The 18,602-nt window shown below is 48.0% G+C and overlaps 1 protein-coding gene across 6 annotated transcripts in view; it reads left to right on the top strand.

Moving 5' to 3' along the window:
* The window catches only part of ANTXR2 (ANTXR cell adhesion molecule 2), an 82,014-nt gene that overhangs the window by 48,082 nt on the left and 15,330 nt on the right, over positions 1–18,602 (top strand). For 2 of the 6 annotated variants that reach the window (XM_032685581.1, XM_032685586.1), the window contains exons 13-17: positions 1,353–1,394; positions 1,920–2,015; positions 4,302–4,469; positions 5,525–5,605; positions 18,124–18,258. In XM_032685581.1, the coding sequence (XP_032541472.1) occupies positions 1,353–1,394; positions 1,920–2,015; positions 4,302–4,469; positions 5,525–5,605; positions 18,124–18,222 (486 nt within the window). In that variant the 3' untranslated portion in view covers positions 18,223–18,258. Of the gene's footprint in view, positions 1–1,352; positions 1,395–1,919; positions 2,016–4,301; positions 4,470–5,524; positions 5,606–7,048; positions 7,444–18,123; positions 18,262–18,602 lie in introns of those variants that run through there. The other 4 variants (XM_032685583.1, XM_032685582.1, XM_032685584.1 and 1 more) reach the window with 3 other exon arrangements.

Genomic DNA, 18,602 nt, shown 5'->3' with positions numbered 1-18,602 from the left:
AGCAAACAGAAGTGTGGTTAAAATCCATAGCTGACTTTCCAATCCGCCCAAAGCACTCTGAGCCTGCCTTATGAACAATTCCATATCTTAAACCTGGAGTGCTGTGGAAAACTGGTTCCAAGAGTGCCACGACTTAGTTCTCCTACTGGGCAGAATTCCTGTATGTAGTGCTAAAAGTCCATAGCTTGTTAAGGCAGTAACCAGCAACTGTCTTGGTGGCACTGCGAGTTAAAATGTAAATCAAGACAGAAAAGTCTTGATTATTGGTCAAGAAAAATTTCTTTCATGTATTATATGCTGACCATCTCTGCAGTGATATTGTTTATAGGCAGTGGTAAATTAAAGTGCTATAATTAATAGCACAGAGTGGATAAAACAAGGCATATTTCAATTAAGGTACTTAATCCTGTCTGTATTAGGAGATTTAGGTGTTTGTCAGCATGGACAGTTTTAGGTATGTTTGTATCATACAAAGGCATAGCAGAAACAGACTCCTTTATATTCATGGGGTAGTTTTTAGTCATTTCTAGGCAATATTCAAGCCCAAAAAAATGACTTGATGTCACCAAAGTACTTATTTTTAGCTTAGACACCTGCTTTTCTCGTGGAGGAATAGCTGTGAGTTCAGTTTTCACCTGAATCACTGAAGGGGGTCCCTGCCTCCCTCTACCCTACCGAGGCTGTCAGTGCTGGGAACTCCTTGAGCTTTACAGTGTGGATGTGACAAAGGGAACAGGAAGAGGCTGTAGGGAGAGGTTTAAACAAAGAGGTGTAAGGGATGATCCTGGCAGCAGTGTCAAAAGTGTGGGAGCACAACTCCATTGCAGGCCCTGCAGAGTCAGGAGCTGCAGGCCTCAGTTGTGAGAGCCGCGGAAGTGTCTGGGACGTCCAGAGGTGAAGCCTGAGCTGCCAGAAGGCATTTCACACTTGTCACTGGGCCAGAGACTACCCAGCAGCATGGCAGCAGCAGCAGCAGCAGCTTGGCCCACGGCCACACAGGCCCTCACACAGGCCTCGGATGCTCTTCCTCCGGGATCGCTAATGAACTCCATGGGGTCTCGGCACTGGCTGTTACTGAGAGTGGCTGAGGCTCATCCGGCCAGGAAGCGCAGTGGCAGACACGTCTGCCCAGAGTGTCTGCAGGCCAGGGATGGCATGTTCTGTCAGATGGATGGTGTTAATTTCCAGAAGGCCTTGGTGGTCAATGCCCTGGGGACCAGGCAGTGCCAGCTGCCAGTCTGGCAGCAGACATGGGGGGCATGGGTGGAAACAGTTCACTCTTACTATGTGCTCTTGCCTTTTGGCCGCTGCCAGTGCAGCTCCTTATGCTTCTCTATGTTTGGCTCTTTCAGGTCATCAAGGATCCCCCTCCACCTCCACCAGCCCCGAAAGAGGTACAGTCTGATGGTTCTAATCTCATCACACTGCTTACATGGAGCCACTCCTGTGCTTCCCTGCACTCTGCGCACCCAGCACCCTTGTCTGGGTGCTGCTGAGAATGTGGTGGCCAAAGTCCAGGTCTCTGCTCTGTCTCAGCTCAGTGTGGCCTGAATTAAGGCCCATAGCGACAGACACATTTAGAGCCTTTATCCCAAGATAGTTGGACATTGTTTTTCCCATTCTGCAGTGCGAGCAGAAAGATTGAATCACCCTTGTACGACATCTAAAGATTCATGTAGGACTTGAGCAGCATTTTCCCCCAGCTTTGGCATTCCAGACACTAAGAACCTTCACAAGGGAATTTCTCTCCCACCTGGGAGCAGTAATGCACTGGAGGCTCTGCTGGTGTTTGTGCCCCTTTCACACCCAACAGCGGCAAACGTAGTCTCTGTGAACTCCAGTGACATATACTGAAAAGACATTTAGTGTGTGTGTGTAGGTATCTTCTTGAAGTAAATATCATCTGAATGTACTGACAGGAAGAAGAACAGGAGCCCTTGCCTACCAAGAAGTGGCCTACAGTTGATGCTTCCTACTACGGTGGAAGAGGAGTTGGGGGAATTAAGAGGATGGAGGTTGGTATAATCTGGTGATCACCCTCAAACCCGAGCTCTCTGAGGCTGCAAGTGTGGAAACAAAGACTGAAAGTGTACTGAAAATACAAGGCCATGATGTGTGCCTGTCTTCCCACTGGCATAAACCCTGGAAAATTCTTTACCATATCGAGTAATTTTGACCTTGCCTCTGAAAGAACGGCTTTCAGTAGTTCCATTTGACTGGGACTTTTAATAGCTGCCTCAAGACATGCTCTTTCCATCAAGCTAATGAGAGAGTGAGAGCCTTTTCTGCATGTTTTGGAAGGAATTACAGCGAAACAGAAGTCCCCCAAGTGTGGGCCAGCCAAATGCGCTGACAATGGTGACGCTGAGGAGAGGCTTGATCTCAGAGGGACTCGCAGCGACAACAGTGCCTGTCTTTGAAGAGACATGATAGCATCATGTTAATTAAAACAGAATGAAGAATGTGCATCCTTATGGGCACATCCTTATGGCAGGTTTTATAGGCAAGTCAGCCTCTATGGAATGTGCAAAGCAGTTTTTAACTGCAGTCCAGGAAGCTGTCTCTCTCTGAAACACCCACCTAGGCCATCCTGAGGTGTCTTGATGAAACTTTAAAGGTATTGGCCTGAGAATCAGTTTTGCTCTAGAGCTTTTTAAATGCAGCGGCAGAACATGCAGGTTTGAAGCTGTGTTGCTTATATGCATTTCCTTCAGCAGTTCAGAATTGCTAATTTAGAAGAGCTTCAGATTTCACAAAAAAACCATTTTGTGCAGTGTTTTTCAGAGGCAAACTAGCAAATGCTTTCCAACACAAAGAATTACAAGTCTGGATTTCTGAGGGGAGCCATGATAGGCTCCAGAAGGGGTTCCAGGGTTTAAGCCATTCCAGTCTGTAAATGGGATCTTGCACAAAGGAACAGAAACCTGACAGAAACCTCCTCAACACAAGTAAAATCAGGACCACACAGAAATGCATGTTCAGTCCATGGCAAAAATACAAAGAGAACAGAACATTGTGCTTAGGTTAGAAAAGCTTTTCATCTGTGGTAGGAATTTTGTGAAGGACTAAGGGCTAAAGATGTGAACCATCTGAAACTGGTGCCAGTGCAGTCACGGGACTTCGAAGGGCCCCCGTTCTGTGGGGCTGTGGCGCTGTCCCTCTCTGGCACCCCAGAGCACTGACAGGTTTGGCTGGCACCGCATGGTGAGTGACTCAGGGTTTGACTGGGGAGCTTCGCCTCTGCCCTGCAGAGTGTCACTGACAGGGGCTTGGGAAACGGGCTCAGTTCAGGCTGCTGGGAGAGCAGGACAGGCCTCACACCTCTCCCTGGCTCAGGAGAGCATGCAGGGCAGAGAAGAGAGAGAAAGCAAACACAGTCCAAAGGAGGTCATTCCTCACCTGGCAGTTAGAGGTGGTTTCTGTGCTATGGCCAGCAACAAAACTGCTGTACTAGTCATGACATTTCTTCCCTGTTTGCAGTCTGTGTGGCAACACAGTTGTCTGGTTTTCACTGCTTCTCTGTCCTCTGTTCTTCTGCTGTTCCTCCAGCAACTTGATTGCTCTCGCAGCTTCCCTGCATGGAGAAAAGGAGCAAATGATCCAGTACCCTTCTCCTTACTGCTCCTATATTCTCTTTCGGGGCAGTTACCCATCCACTCCTGCCTTCCCCACTAGCTTCACTCCTCTGTGGCAGTCCCACAGCTTAGGCAGTGCCGTTTGCTCTTCTTGCTCTGTCTTTTGGCATTGCTTTAAAGTTCTGTGATGGCATTGCCAGACCCCACTCATTACAGTCAATACATTTTATGTCAAAATTGGATTGTTAGACTTCACCAATCCTGGTTTCCTCTGGGTGAAGTGGCTTTAATCTGAAGGAGAAGGTAATTTTATCAGTGAGGGATCCACCTTCTATCTCTAAGTGGTTTAAAATACATTCTAACAACCACGTAACAACCACCATTGATCACAGTGAAAGACACAAGGTCTGGTATTTTAGGATAAATCAGAACCGGAAATGAGATTTTTACATCCTTACTTAGAGAAGGCTTCCCAGATTCCCTTTCTCCTGTACAGCCGGTGTGAGGCATGGTGGAATTTTCTTTCAGTATTTTTCTTGACTTTTCACCACTGAGAGACTCATTTACAAATATATTTAACTAAGAATAATGAAGAGGTAATGTTTTCCTCAGTACCTCCCCTCCTGTTTATCCAGAACTTCTTCCAAATTTATCCCTCTGTTACTTGCAGCATTTCCCTGCCCTGTGCATGCAGTGCACTCACACCTGAACTCTGCCTTTCCTCAGGTGCGCTGGGGTGACAAAGGCTCCACGGAAGAAGGGGCCAGGTTGGAAAAAGCAAAGAATGCTGTGGTGAAACTCCCAGAAGAACCAGAAGAACCTTTTCACCCTAAACCACCTAAACCAAAGCCTACCTCACCAGCCATGCAGCAGAAGTGGTACACGCCAATCAAGGTAATCTTTTCAGTCCTTGGTATGATTTATTATAAAGGCTGGGTTCTGTCTGTCTTGCCAGCCTTACGCAGGCTGAACTGTACAGTATTTTCCAAGTGTTCCCATTCAAGCGTGATGTGCTATTCTCAAAGGGAACACCTACTCAGCATGAATGGCAGGAGCAGTTTTTAGCCCTAAATGCAGTACTTGATCATTACTGCCACATTCTGTTTGCCTTCCCCCAGAAAGGGACATATTGTACAGTGAGAGCATTAAGATCTATGAGGACTTCCTTGGCATTTGGTTTATCTCAAAGTAGAGCTAATTAAGCCCAAAACTACACAATTTATAGCTGTTAACACTAAGTTTTAAACACGCATACTCATTACAAAACAAGAAAAGCAAAAAATTACATAAAACAACGTAATGGAAGAAATCTGACGGAAAGTGAATCGTTTTTCCTGGCTCATAATAACAGTGTCCTGAGTCACCTGCAAACCCGTCACAAGCTCTTCTGACATACTGAGGGTGGGTCTGTAAATACCTTGCTTTAAGAAGTAAGAGCAGAGAACACACAGGTGTAGCAGGGAGCAGGGATACTTCTGTCTTCCCAACTCCCTGTCAGTCCTTTCTGACCCCCAGCAAGCCTGAAGCCATGTTGTCCAGACACACAGGCAAGCCCTGGAACCATCCATGTGGAGCAGGACATTCCTGACTCGCAGCAGAGCTGGTGTGTGTGTCCTACCCAAGAGGGCCTGAGTGTGTGCTGTAAAACAAGCACACACACGTGGGATAAACTCTATATGGACATGTGGCAATCAAGTCCAAGCCATGGCAGACGGAGCACAACTCCTAGATGGCTCCGAGCAGGGAGCAGGTGCGTTAGGTGAGTGCCCTTCCTGGAATTCCAGGTGGGCAGGAGCAGCACCGCAGCGTGCTGTGGGTGACGCAGCCCAGGCTTACACTGTGCTGACCTGGCTGTGTCCTGGCAGTCGGTGTCCCTGGGATCCCTGTGGCCAGTCCTGGTGCAGGTGAGGTGTGCTCCCCGCTGACAGACGCCCGTGCTGTCTCCGCAGGGCCGGCTCGACGCGCTGTGGGCGCTGCTGCGGCGGCAGTACGACAGAGTCTCGCTGATGCGGCCCCAGCAAGGAGACGAGGTTGGTGTGCGGCGCGGGGCGGGCAAGGGACGGCTGGGCTGGGCAGCTCTGGGCACGGCAAGAGAGAGACAAAAGTGTGGCACTGCAGGAAAGTAACACACTGGGCAATCAGTGCAGTGAGAGGTGCCTCACACTGGCCTAGAGACATGGCACCAATGCAAGTCTCCCAGAGGCAGAGGGAATGGTGGTGGGAGCTGGAAAACAGCAACACAGCCTACACCTCATGCAGGGTAATAACTCTGTGCAGACACTCAGATCTCTCTCAGAACCAGCTGGCTGTAAGAGCAGAGGCTGCCTATCAGCATGCTAAAACTGGATCAAATTTATGTGACACTGGTAACATCCATGCAAGTTGCTTCCTGGAGGTTTGCACTTCCATACCAAAGGCACCTTTCACAGAACAAAAGGTGAGGATATGTGTTTCTCAGACCATCCTTTCTCCTGAGACACTCATGACCCTGGAAAAAGAAGCCTCCCCCAAAGGCTGCTCTGATGGGGATGCAGAGCTGCTGTTTGCACCTTTGATAGTGAAGTGAGGCCAGATTGGGTATTTCTGATGGCTAGTCCTTAGAAGAGTATCACTTTGAATGTCAGCAGTTATCTTGGGAACTGATTGATCATCAAGGCATTTCACATCTCCTGGGATCACTCAGCTTACTGGTTGTGGCACCTGGGAAGAGCCACAGGAACAAATGCTTCCCTTTAAATGGGATGGCAAGAGATCACAATCACACGTACCACAGAGCACAAGTGTGCAGGAACCTTGTTTATGCAACATACAACATAAAAGTGACATAAAAGAATGAGAGGGGTTAAGGGGGAGGAGTTACCTGTGGTAGAATGGGAAGTAATGAGAATTTTGATTATTTTCCTGGTATGAAGTTCAGTGCTGTTGTAAAGGAAGAGAAGGTGAGAATTAATTAAGACAACTGGTAGAAAAGGCAGAATGGCCAAGTGTTAGCGTTCTTACCTTGGCTAGTTATTCACTGTATACATGAAGGATGCGTGTGACATGGAGCAGCATTAACAACAGCGAATCTACACACCAAATACCTGGCACAATACAGTTTAACAGGTAAACTCAATGTAAACAGGAACACAGCAGAAGTGGTGCCTGAAAAGGCTAAAAAAAGTGTCAGTCAGGCCCTGTTTTGAGGATTTCTGACCCTAAAGGCAGGGAATTACTGTAAGGATTGCCTTTAGAGAACTTTGCTGAGCCATTGTGCAGTCAGACACCTGACTCCTCTGGGCCTGACAGGACGAACACTGGCTAGCACCTCGGTTTGTGGAAAACAGAAAGATAGCTCTTAGAAAAAGGAGTGGGATTTGTACTAAACAAATGGTGGGTCGGGTGTGACCTGTGGCACTGCAAGAGTGCCATTTCTGTCTGCATGGTGTTGAGTATCTTGGGGAAAAAATGACATATTTTTCCTTGTTCCTAAGGTGCTGGGTAGGGATGCCGTGGTGCAGCCCTGAGTTTGTGTCAGTGCATGTGTGTGCTCGGCGAGACACGCAACACTTACCTTGGAAACAGCAGTCGTGGAGTTGTTCTATTTAATCTGCCTTCTTTTACTGTTTAAGAACTCAGTACTTCCACTTGTAGAAGAATTCATTGCTGAATTTGAGTCCTTGATCAAGCAGTTGCAATTTAGGCATGAAGTATCAAAGCAGAGCAAGCTGTTCCTGCCTCCCTGTCCTGTCCCACTGGTGCCACGTGCCCGGCGGTGCCGAGGGTGGCTCGGAGCGTGGGCTGCTCCGGGAGGCTCTGATGGTGGCTGAAGTCCTCCGGGCCACGCTGTTTGAGGCAGGCACGGCACAGGTGCGAGCGGGCAGGTTGTGGGCACAGCTGTGGCGGGCCCGGCGCCGTGGGAGCGCGGGCGGCGGTAGCTGCAGGAGCGCGTGGGGCAGGTCGGGGCGGCGCGGGGCCCGGGGGCCCGAACACCAAAGGTAGCGCGGGGTGGACACAGCTGCGCTCCCCAGCTCGCCTCAGGCACAAACACAGATCCAATGCAGGCTGCCTGTGCTGGGGCTGAGGACACGCAGCCACTTCAGAGACAGCTGCACGCCACGGCAGCTGCCGCCGAGCTCCCAGCGAGGCACAGGGACAGCAGGTACGGAGCGAGGTCCCCACAAACCGCCTCCATTAAGCCACCAATGCTTTTGAAGGGCTCCCATCAAACAGAGCGAGTCCGCAGCAGGAGATTTCGGCTGCAGAGCCATGTGTTGTTTTCTGCACTAACAAGGTAATTTATAAATGATGCATTACCCTGCGTCCATGCTCCTAGCTAGACTTTCTTCTTTTTTTTATTAAAGGGGTAAAGAAGACTAAGCCAAAGCAGTTTGGGGTACTCTCATAAACCAGTTCAGTGTCTCGGGGTCTGTACTGAACCCCTCTTCCCAGGAGTCTAGGGCTGCCTGGGAACACAGCCTCACACAGAGTCACAGCATCAGCCCCAGGGTTCTGGTCTTTCCTCTAAATCCTTGTGTTTATTTTCCAACTCATAGTTTAGCACCAAAAGGTGATCAGGGTTCTGGATTCTTTGAGCTTGTCGCAATATGATGGTGGCTGAGACTCTGATCCCGTGTGCATTTATGCACACAAATGTCTTTTAAGTCCACAAATAGCCTGTGGCAGTTGTAGTGAAGATTTTGCCCTATCAGGGTGCAAATAGGTGCAACGGGTAAAAAGGGAAAAAGGATTATAGCTCATTCTAAAAGAATCAGAATAGAGTAGAAGTGCGGAATGCTTTCAGCTGGTACTTTCATGTACAAACCAGCCTGTTAAAAAGGAAAACACTCGTACTTGTTTTTAGTTTTAAGCCTATTAGTATTTGCTTTAAAGGTTCTTTGCAATTAATGGGTACAGAGTTAACACAAACATCTGTTTAAACTGTTACTTTTTGAGCATCTCTGCATTACACAAAAGCATTATATTCTGCATGGTGACTGCCACCAGCACTACCTGCAGTGTGAGAGACACTGACAGTGCTGAGTCCTCTGAGGTGGGGCCATGTCACCGGTCCCTTTGTGGTTCTTCTGCACTTCCTCCTCTAGTTTCCTTTTTAATCACTGCAAAATGGTGAAATGCACAGAGAAATAACAAGTTATCTTAGTACGTTCATATCAGGTAATCTTGGAGAAAGATTACTGTAGCTGCTTAAAGGTAGTGCACTTCCCAGACTGAAACTCTAAGTGCCCCAGCAGTAACTGATGTCACAGTGGAAGAATCAGTTTACTCTTCTTGTTCAGTGGTAGTTTGGTGGTGTGTATTCAGTGAAAAGGGGAAATTATTATGCTCAAGAAATTGTCGACTGAGGGTTTTAAAAAAGAAACTTCAGTAGCACTTAGCCAAGTCAATGTTTACACTGGATCTTCTAAATTGCTGCAATTGCAAGGAGATGCAAAACTTAAGTATGAGAAGGAAGCTGGAGCACCACTTTCCCTTAAATGTTTCCTGCTAAAATATTGCCACTGCCATTTGTTAAGTGGTTATTTGTTTGTATAGACTGGAGAGCTTAACTGGCACAAAAATGTCTCTTAAACTTCCAGAATAGACCTGTGTTACTGTTAAAATTCTTCAGTTCACAGTTAGAGCAAGTGGAGGAAAGCACCTGTAAGAGTATTCCTTTCTGTATGCCCTGTTCAGCCAGAGTTCAGGACTGGTCCCCAGCACAAAGTGATGCATCCTGCTGAGTGAAGCACTGTACTAAATACCAGAAAATATTTGTCCTGTGGCCTCCCTAAAGGAAAAAAGTCCTCTTTTGTGGAAGACACACCTGCCCCTTTAGTTAAAATAGTGACTGACAGGCAAGAGATTAACACAGTTATCAATCATGAATTTACCGGAGTTCTGCTGTGCTGAAGGGTCAAAAGAAGCCTGGATCTGAACCATGTGGATAGCAGTGCTTCCTCCAGAGGGGTGCTCCTGGTCAGTGGAATCATGGCCTCACCCTGTGACCCGGGCTGAGGCTGCCCTCAGGAGGGTCCGGCCTGGTGGCCCCATAGGTGCTCATCCCGGCAGGAGTGGCTCTCATAGAAGCTAGGTTTGCTGTCAGTCAGTGGAAGTGGGAGGGACCATCCTGCTGAAGAGAGGATGTTGTGCTGGTGTCAGGAAAAACAGGGATATTTTCCAAACTACATAGGCAGCCGCTCTTGGCACTGCCTTTCTTGGTGCAGATGAGTCTGCTGCTCTCTTTAAAGGAGCCTTCGGGACTCATCCCTCTGTGAACACTGGTAGGAGTGAGAGGAGGAACAAACAAAGCTGCTGGTCAGTTCTGAGGCCATGGCAACACAAGGTGGTGCCCATGGAGAAAGGAACATCAGTGCTGCCTGGAGCACAGACGTGCCAAAGCTGTCACACACCTTCCTGCCACTGCATGGGCAGTGCAGCCCCCCAGGCTCAGCTAAAGGAAACATTTCTGTGGGCAGGGCAGGGACTGGTAATCACTGTGTGTTTCACTGCGCAGGATTCACAGGGAACAAACATTTCATTTCTTAATTCCTCATAACACCCTTTTTGTGGAGCGGGCTGCAGGAGAGACTGCTACACCAGGCCTGTGCCCCTACCCAGATTATTCCTCCCCGTGAACTGCCAAGGCAGGGCAGCTGTCCGAGCGGCTGGCTGGGATTCGGGAATGGCTGCTGAGCTAATCTCCAGGCTTTGCAGATGAAGGAGGCAGCAGATAACAGGATTAAAGTTTCCCGACCCGGGGTTTTCACAGCCTGAGACGCGGGTGGAGGGGGAGGCAGAATGACTTCTGTCATTAATCTTAATTGATTGCCAAGAGGTTTTTAATCTGGGTTATTAATTAGGAAGGTCCTTAACACACTGTCTACAAATCAACATGAGATGCTCTTTTGGGACTTTGGGGACATATGGCCTATCTATATTTACATTCACACAATTTACACATACATACATCGCTGTATGGGGAACCGCTCACACGGATACACTCACACGGAGAGCCGGGGAAGTGTTTGCATTCACACGCTCCTCAGCAAAATGCGGTGGAAATGAAAAAACACCTTGCGCAGAGGTTACAGTCCCACACAATCAACACGCATACCTCTGCTTATGTTGATACGTATATTAATCCAGACCAATTCTATGTGCCATTTATCTAGATTAGCATTCAAATGGCAATCCTGGGTTTGCAGATTTAAGTGAGAGGTCCCAGCGCTTCCAGAGTGACCTGGGTTGTTTTGAAAGGTTCAAACTGTGGTTTGACGACCATTTGGGGGAGATCAGTACAAACACTTGATAAAACAGGGACAGGTGATGATGGAAGTAAGTGACCAGAGCCAGAGAGGCTCTGGGATGGGAGACAGTGACAGAATGAGGGGAACAGAACTAGGCTGGTTTTCCTGAGACTTCACCAGGCTCTGCTCCTCTAACCAACAGCAAAAGCATGTGAAAACACCTTGGAAATACTATTTTTAGAAAGCAAGAGTTTCTGTATCACCTGGCAGGTGTGGTGTCACCTGCCAGAGCTGTGGCAGCCCCGAGCTCACCCACTCACTCAGGGTGAGTTGGAGTTCAGAGGATGCTCAGATGTGCCCACCCAGACCCTCCCTGTCCCAAACGGGGACTCAACAGTCTGCTAGCAGTTGCACGTTAGTCCTTTTGTGCATGCACATTTTCTCATCAGCTTTAATACAACCTTAGCCAAAAGAAGGTGGGCTGTTCCCTTACAGCTCTTCAAAAGCTGGGAAGGACCACAGCACACATGCTGCTGGATGTGACAGCTACACAGCAAGGGCAGACAGTGGGGAGAGAAAGAAGAGCGCTCAAAAATTATATTTATTGCTTCTGATCTTTTTACTGTAGTCCCATAATTCAAAGTTATTTTTGTTCTGAAATCAGTTTTTTTGCATGTCTAAGTCCGTTCTGAACTATGGATCCATAAAGCCTTAACAAAAAGTCCTGAACATTTTAGTTGTTGACATTTTAAACTGGCTGAGTCTGTTCCGCCAGAACATTTCTTGACTGCTGAGCTTTCATGTGTTCTGTCACAGCCTCCTGTATTTTAAACGCAGGCTCCAAGGAAGTTAGTGCAATTAGCAGTGATTGAGTTCCTAGTGCTACTGTCACTGAGAGTCTGTGGGTGCACACGGGTCTGTCCCTGCCCAGTCACTCCAAAATGAATTCTGTAACTGGTTGTGACTGGTGGGCAAATGCTACATGACATCAGTTCAGGTGAGCTCAGCTCCCTGCCAGGCTCCAGCCACAGCCGGACAGGTGAGTGGGACAGGAGGAGCAGTGTCCCTGACCTGTGGACTCGGATGGGGGACACGACCCTTGGGATGGGAACACAAGCCTCTGGATGGGTGACACAGCCCTCCTCGGACAGCACTTCCCCACCATGGCACTGCAGGTGCTCTGAGGCTCAGGATTGCTCTTTCTTAGATCATGGTTATTTCTCATACACATTTCTGTCTGCACTTCTCTCCCATGGTCTTGTTCTGGTTTTGTTGCTTAGTCCAGCAAGCCAAACCCTGCAACTTAAATCAGTTTGAATCAGTGAAAAAGAATTAGATTTTCTTGGAGCTCATTATCACATTTTTCCCCTGAAACAAGAAATTCTTTACTGGTGTGAAATATGAGTTTCCTTGCTGGATGCAAACTATGACTGTCTGAGCAGAGGTTCAGTGCAGGTGCAAAGCACACAGGAGCTCATAGCATGTTTTGTATCTTTCTGTGCCCAAGGAGATGGATGATATTTTATTTTACATTACAGTTGAACATAAAACCTGCTAAAATCTGGAATGGCTGTAAAATGATGGACAGGTAGGTACCTTTAGGAAGCAAGTATGATCCAGAAGAAAGTTGATTATTTAGGGCTGAACATTTTGAGCAGAGCCCAAGGGCCTGCTCTTGGGGATCTGCATCCCTTCCATTTTGGTGAGCAGACTACAACAGCCTCACATTTTTCCTTGAAAGAAAGGAGAAGCCACACATTTTTCCTTTCTGCTCCTGGCAGCTGCTTTTTGCTGTACAGGCATTTAAAAGCAGCAAAACCTACCAAGCTGAAATGTGGTTTATCCTCCCTTTTCCCCCCTCTAGATTCATGATATGCCTTCCCATCCAACTTTCCCCATAAAGTCCTGGGCTGGTCTCTGCAGACCTGACCCTGGGGGGAGCAGGCCCAAGTGTATCTGCTCCACACTGCTCCCGGTCAGAGCCAAATCCATAACCAGCACAGAGCCATGGAGCTTGGAACAGCACTTTATACCAGGTGATGTTAAATTCCTGCCAAGTATAACCTGTTTTACCAAAAGAAAGCCCATTTTGCAGTGCTGGACAAATATTACAGCTGTGGTGCACACTGGAAGGGAAATCCTGTGTTGGGATTTTTAAAGGTTGTGACTGGTTTCGGTCACAAGTGTTAAGGTCTTCCTGAAATTGATTTTTAATATATTTCAATAGTCCAAAAGAAGGTAAACTGAAGGAACTCTTCCTCTTTCCATAAATTTGTATTTCCTATGCTGATTGTAATTAAAGCCCTTTCCTTCCAAGTGAGCCACATGCCCAGATGGCACTCTGTGAATGCTTTGAGGCACGCTCAGGGTGTGTTTGATGTCAGTCCTTCCTGATTTATAAAGCCATAAATGCTCTGCTTAGGGAAAGAAAAGTAATATTAGGCTTCGGCTCAAAGATGTCAGGAGAAAAATCAGTGTCCTGTATCCCTCCAGCAGCAGGGAGGACATGCCTTCCCACTGGGCCACAGCCAAACATCCCTAAATGCAGCATGTCCTCTTGGCAGAGCAGTGAGGCTCTCCTGAGGGACGGGGGGACTGAGGCACATGGACAGAGACACTGTGAACCCCAAGTAATGAAACAAAGGAGAGAGATGCCCCTGGTGAGCCCTGAACACCAGCTGGGAACAGAGAGCCATCGATCCAGGGGTTCATACTCCATTTTTATGGCATGAAAACTGTAGAGTTAGACTCTAATATCAGAGACAAGGGCATTTGGTACAAAAGAAATGCAACACAAAACAGTTTTGCTCCCATGAGTACATTCTCATTTGTCCCGGAGCTTCAGGCGCAGAGATTTCACCTCCACACACAGACAAAACTCAAGCTATGTCAGATCTTAACACCAGCCCAGAATGACCCACACAAACCCACCTGTATTTATATATGGCATGCACTTCTTAAGTTAAAAACTCATGGCATGGAGGGTGTTGTTCCTGAGATGGCTCTGAATAATAGTTTTATTAGTGACTGCTTCACCTACTGCCTTAGGGCTAAGCCACATGCCTCCAGGCCTCCTTGGAGACAAGATGGTGGCACCATCCATGAGCCAGGAGAAACACTGAAATTACTGATAACCTGATGTTTCCAGTGCATGCTCAGGTACAGTATTTTCTGTGCTTCTGTCAAATGCTGCTGTCACTGGAGGTGGCCTGAAAGGCCACTTTGGTGGTAATGGAATGGTTGGTAGGAGGGACCATGCTCTGGGTCACTGCCACTTCTGAACCAGGGCCTGTCCCCCACCTGTGGCTCTCGGCCTGAGTGCCCTCAGAGCCTGCAGTCAGGCACCTTCCTGAGCACCCTCATGCTGGGGACCCTGTTCCTGCAGAACCCACGTGTGCAGGGGCGGAAGGAACAGGAGATGACACCACACACGTGTGAGGGTGACCTGACCTGCTCACACTTGCGATGCAGTGACACTGGCTGGTGAGGGAGGAAGGGCTGGGCTTCCTTAGGCACAGGGCTCAGGTCTGTCGGTACCTGTGTAAGTTCAGCCATATGCACCCGCAGTTCCTGAGACTGATATTTTCAGACGAGCTATGCAGGTCTATTTTAAGGGTTCTTCCTGCTGAAAGTCTGTGATGAGCATTAGAGCTTTAAAGCACTGCTCTGGGAAGCTATTATCTGTAGGTATTAATTATTGAACGCTATACCTTCTGGAAAAGTTGTTTCATCACTGGAAAGTGACCTTGCTAGAAGAGGCAGAGGGAAAGAGAGACGTATGGTGCCTCCTGAGAGCAAGTGGAGTGATGCGTGGCAAGAGGAGACACTAAAGATTTATTGTCTGTGGCAAAAGAAACACAGATCTCCGCTTGTGCAGTAAGTGTTTTTGACATCATACGCCGTAAAGAGTGATTGGATGCTGTAGTTAAAAAGTGTTTCACTGAAGGGAAATAACAGACATTTTCACAGTGCTGTGTCTATTGAGCATCCGACTGCGTGGCCACGCAGCTGAGCTGGCCCTGAGAACTCCAGTGTCAGAATTCAGCCAGTTCTGAGCTAAAAGGATCTGGATAATCCTGAGAGAGGACACCAAGAATTTATCTGTCTTGAAAGAGGATCCCTTTTGACCTTGGTGATGGCTGGTGCAGGTTCTTACTGCCTCCCATTCACACCACCAGAGAAGTCTAACATCAGCACTGTTAGGAGGCCTGGCACGGCAATTCCATTTATTAACCTGGGCCCGGCCTTTCCCCTGGAATTTCTCCTTTTTCCCAGCTGTTACTGCAGCACTGCACTTGTCTCCCTGTGACACTGCTGGTTGGAGTTCTTGCATTGCTCAGGCAGCTTCAATGGTTTAAAAACTCCAATCTGAAAAGGAGTTGGGTTTAAAATAAAAGCTAGGGAAAAGCCAGCACCCAGGCTCACTTCTCACTCTATGGACACCTCTGCCAGGCTGGAGAGCGAGGCGTTGTGGCCAGAGAGCTCCTCGATAAATCATCATTAGGTACACGTGCAAATACAGCAGCCAGGCCCAGGCGCACAATTAGGCACCTAATTATGTTGAAAATGCAATTGCACACTTAGCTACAATGGCCACACGGCCTTGGGAGCTGCCTGGGGCCTGTCCCGGCCCAGCAAGGCGCCGGAATGGCACCTCTGGGAAGTGCCCTGTGAGGGGGGAAGGTGTTCAAGGTGTTCAGGAGTCAGCCACGGTCTGCCTGGGCACAGCCTGTGCTTGGGCTGCTTCTCCTGCCCAGGGGAGTGACAGTGACGGAGGGGAGAGCACAGAGCATGGGTGTGGGACCCTCATCCAGCTCGGAATGAGAGGAGACAGGCCTCAGCACAGATGTGTTACTCCCTTCCCTTTCCGCTGTGGCTTCTTTCTGCAAGGCAAAGAGGGGAACACCCAGCCAAAGTGGGATCCGCAATTCAGCTGACAGCGTGACTGTGTGACTGTAACTGCAGCAAGGCCGATTCCAAAGGAAAATGCAGTTTAAAATAACATTGTCACTGTTACAGAGACAGCATTTTCTGTATGAAAATGTCTGATCTGGGAGTGTTGTCAATGCCATGATCCAGATGGGGCTGGACTCTCTGGCCACTGCTTGGTGTGACACGATTCCCACAGGCAGGGACCACATGTGAGTAATAGTGTGTGACCTGTGGGCTGAGGCTGGGGAGTGGGGACACAGCTTTAGCCTTTCCCATTTATCCTGCACAGGTGAGGGGCCATCACTGGCTTTGTTTCTGTTTACCTCTACCAAGAGTTTTCAACCTGCACTTTAAAACCTGAGCTGAGGACAGCCAAGTGAAGAGCCCAATTCCCAGTCAGGAAAACTGAATAACATTTGTCTTGTGCCTGTTCAGCATCCTACAACCCATTTCCATTGTTCTCAGCCTTGTCAGGACTTATTCAAACCATCACACCTCTCAGTAAGTGCTTGGGCCCTCCCGCACTGGCACAGCGTTTGCACAGCTCTTACTGCCACGTCTCCAGGTGTGGGCAGGATGGCAGAGCCACTCTCTGCCTCACCTAAGGCACAGTTTTAGAAGCTGGGAAGGCTGAACACAGTCTGTCTGCCTGTTGCCAAGAGTAACAAGTGGGCAAGCACTGGTATGTAACCTTGCTGGGGACAGGGAGCACCTGGGAGGGGCTCTGGGGCCAAAGGCACACAGCCAACGTAAGGGACAGCAGGACCACTGGAACTGCCAAGTGACGCGCTCGCTGAATGACTGAATCAGTTCAGAGAGGAAAAAGCTGGATAGTTAAGGCTGAGTGTGTGTCCATTTCTGTGCAGACACAAACCCACGCTTGCTTTTAGGGAGAGGACAAGGGCCCTGAACATGCAGAGTGCTCGGAGATGGGTCCCAGCAGGTCCCTGTCCCCATCCCTGTCCCTGTCAGCCACAGGGTCACTCCAGGGCAGAGTCGGAGGGAGACACGGGACATCCTGCCAGCACCGGGGGATGTGCTTAAAGCATTCAAGAGCTGAACAGCTATTGCATTTAAACTGCCAATGTCTTGTGCCAGCAGTCCTGTGCACTGCCTTCCCAGGCTGCCCATTGCCTGCCTTTCATGGGATTCTCCCAAGTCCAAACCTGCCCTTTAGTTCCCTGACCCAAGTACTTTAACTTTGCCCTTTGGTGGGGAGCAGATGTTGAGCCAGATGGGGGAGTGTGAGAATCATTTTGCCTGTGTTTAGGAATATACATATATATACATAGATACACACATATACGCACCACACACATATTTGTATTCCCCTCCCTTATAATCCTTGAAATACAGTATTGTGAAAATCAGAACTTTTTTCTCCTACTGCATTTTGTTTAATGCTCAGGTAATACAGTTGTTTTTAATGACAGCAGTACAGTAGTTAGTCTTGCTTAATTTATTAAGCACCCTGAATAAGCAAGAAGTAGCCCTTAACCTAAAGCAGTCCTTCTTTTTAATGCTATGGTGATTCCTCTGAAGGAAGTTGAAGGAATTCCTCACTTGGAATTGAAAACTTATGCTAGAAGTCTGAATAATACTTGTTGCAGAGAACTTACTAGCCAAGGAGTGAAGGTACATTCTCCCCCCCTTCCCCCTTTTTTCTAAACACTGTAATATCATAGAACTACTAAAATTACTGCAGTTTTTTAGTTTAAAAATGCATGTAATTAATTTGTACAAGCTGAGGTGCTACTTAAAGGAACTTTGTCTACTCAGGGGATCTTAATTAGGTCTATTCTGTGAACACAATAAACCCAGGATTTCTGCATGGATTTAGGAGGAGAGGTTGCCTGGGCCTCATTTCCATCCATTTTCACCCTGCCTTCCATGATCAGGCCATCATCTGAGAGGAGTCTGCATTTCATTCTTGTGCTCACCATCAGTACTAAATGCTAAGAAAAGACATTATTTTGCTTAGGAAAATCCAATGTTTCACATTTTTCCCAATTTCTTGCCTACATTTCCAAAGAACGGGTCCATGTCCCAAAATCCCACCAAAAAATCCAACAGTTCTTCTGGTTCTCATGGGCACCAGTCAGAAAATGTATTTGGGAAAGCCAGTTTGGCTGCACTTTGATCCAGACTGTGTAGGTGCAAACACAGGGTTCCCTGGGTTAGAGATGCACCTGCACCTTTAAGCTCTTGCATTCCTGTCTCCTCCTCAGGATTCCCCATCATTTGTTACCATCCCTATGACAGAGGAGGAGCCAGGTACTGTATTTTCTGATTGTCACTACCAAGTCTGCAGTGATTTATTCCTATAGGCTCTAACTGAATTAAAATCTTAATTAAGCTTATGCCACTTTTTTCTTCGTTTTAATTAGGTACAGCCAAATCACTTGTCTGGGGGAAGGAGAAAGAAAAAGATAAAGAGCAGAAACCCTTTATTCTGCTCTGTACTTGTAGTAGCGAAGCCGTGGTGAGAATGTCCTCCCAAAGAGATACCACAGGGGAGGACAGGTGACACAGGGAGGACAGTGCTGTGGCACAGGAACCTCAGCTGTTCACAGAAGTACTTTCCTTGTTTCCTGGTGTCATTCCACAATGGGCTTCTACAGTCCTTACTTCTGTTGAAGACACCAGGAGATGACACATTGCAGAAGTGAGTTTTTGATGCAGTCAGGTTGGAAAACCTCTAAGACCGTTGAGCTAGCTGGCACTGCCAGGGCCACCCATGTTCCCAAGTGCCACATCCACAGACCTTTGAACACTCCATGGAGAAGCACTGCTGCTCCATCCTGCTCATGTTCCACTCACAGCAAACCTTACACAGATTACAGGCTTTGCCCTGAACAAATTGGAG

The sequence above is a fragment of the Chiroxiphia lanceolata genome, chromosome 4 (assembly GCF_009829145.1).
Source record: "Chiroxiphia lanceolata isolate bChiLan1 chromosome 4, bChiLan1.pri, whole genome shotgun sequence".
NCBI classification, from domain to species: domain Eukaryota; kingdom Metazoa; phylum Chordata; class Aves; order Passeriformes; family Pipridae; genus Chiroxiphia; species Chiroxiphia lanceolata.
Note: the sequence above shows the minus strand (reverse complement) of the source record. Positions and strands in the feature narration are given on the sequence as shown.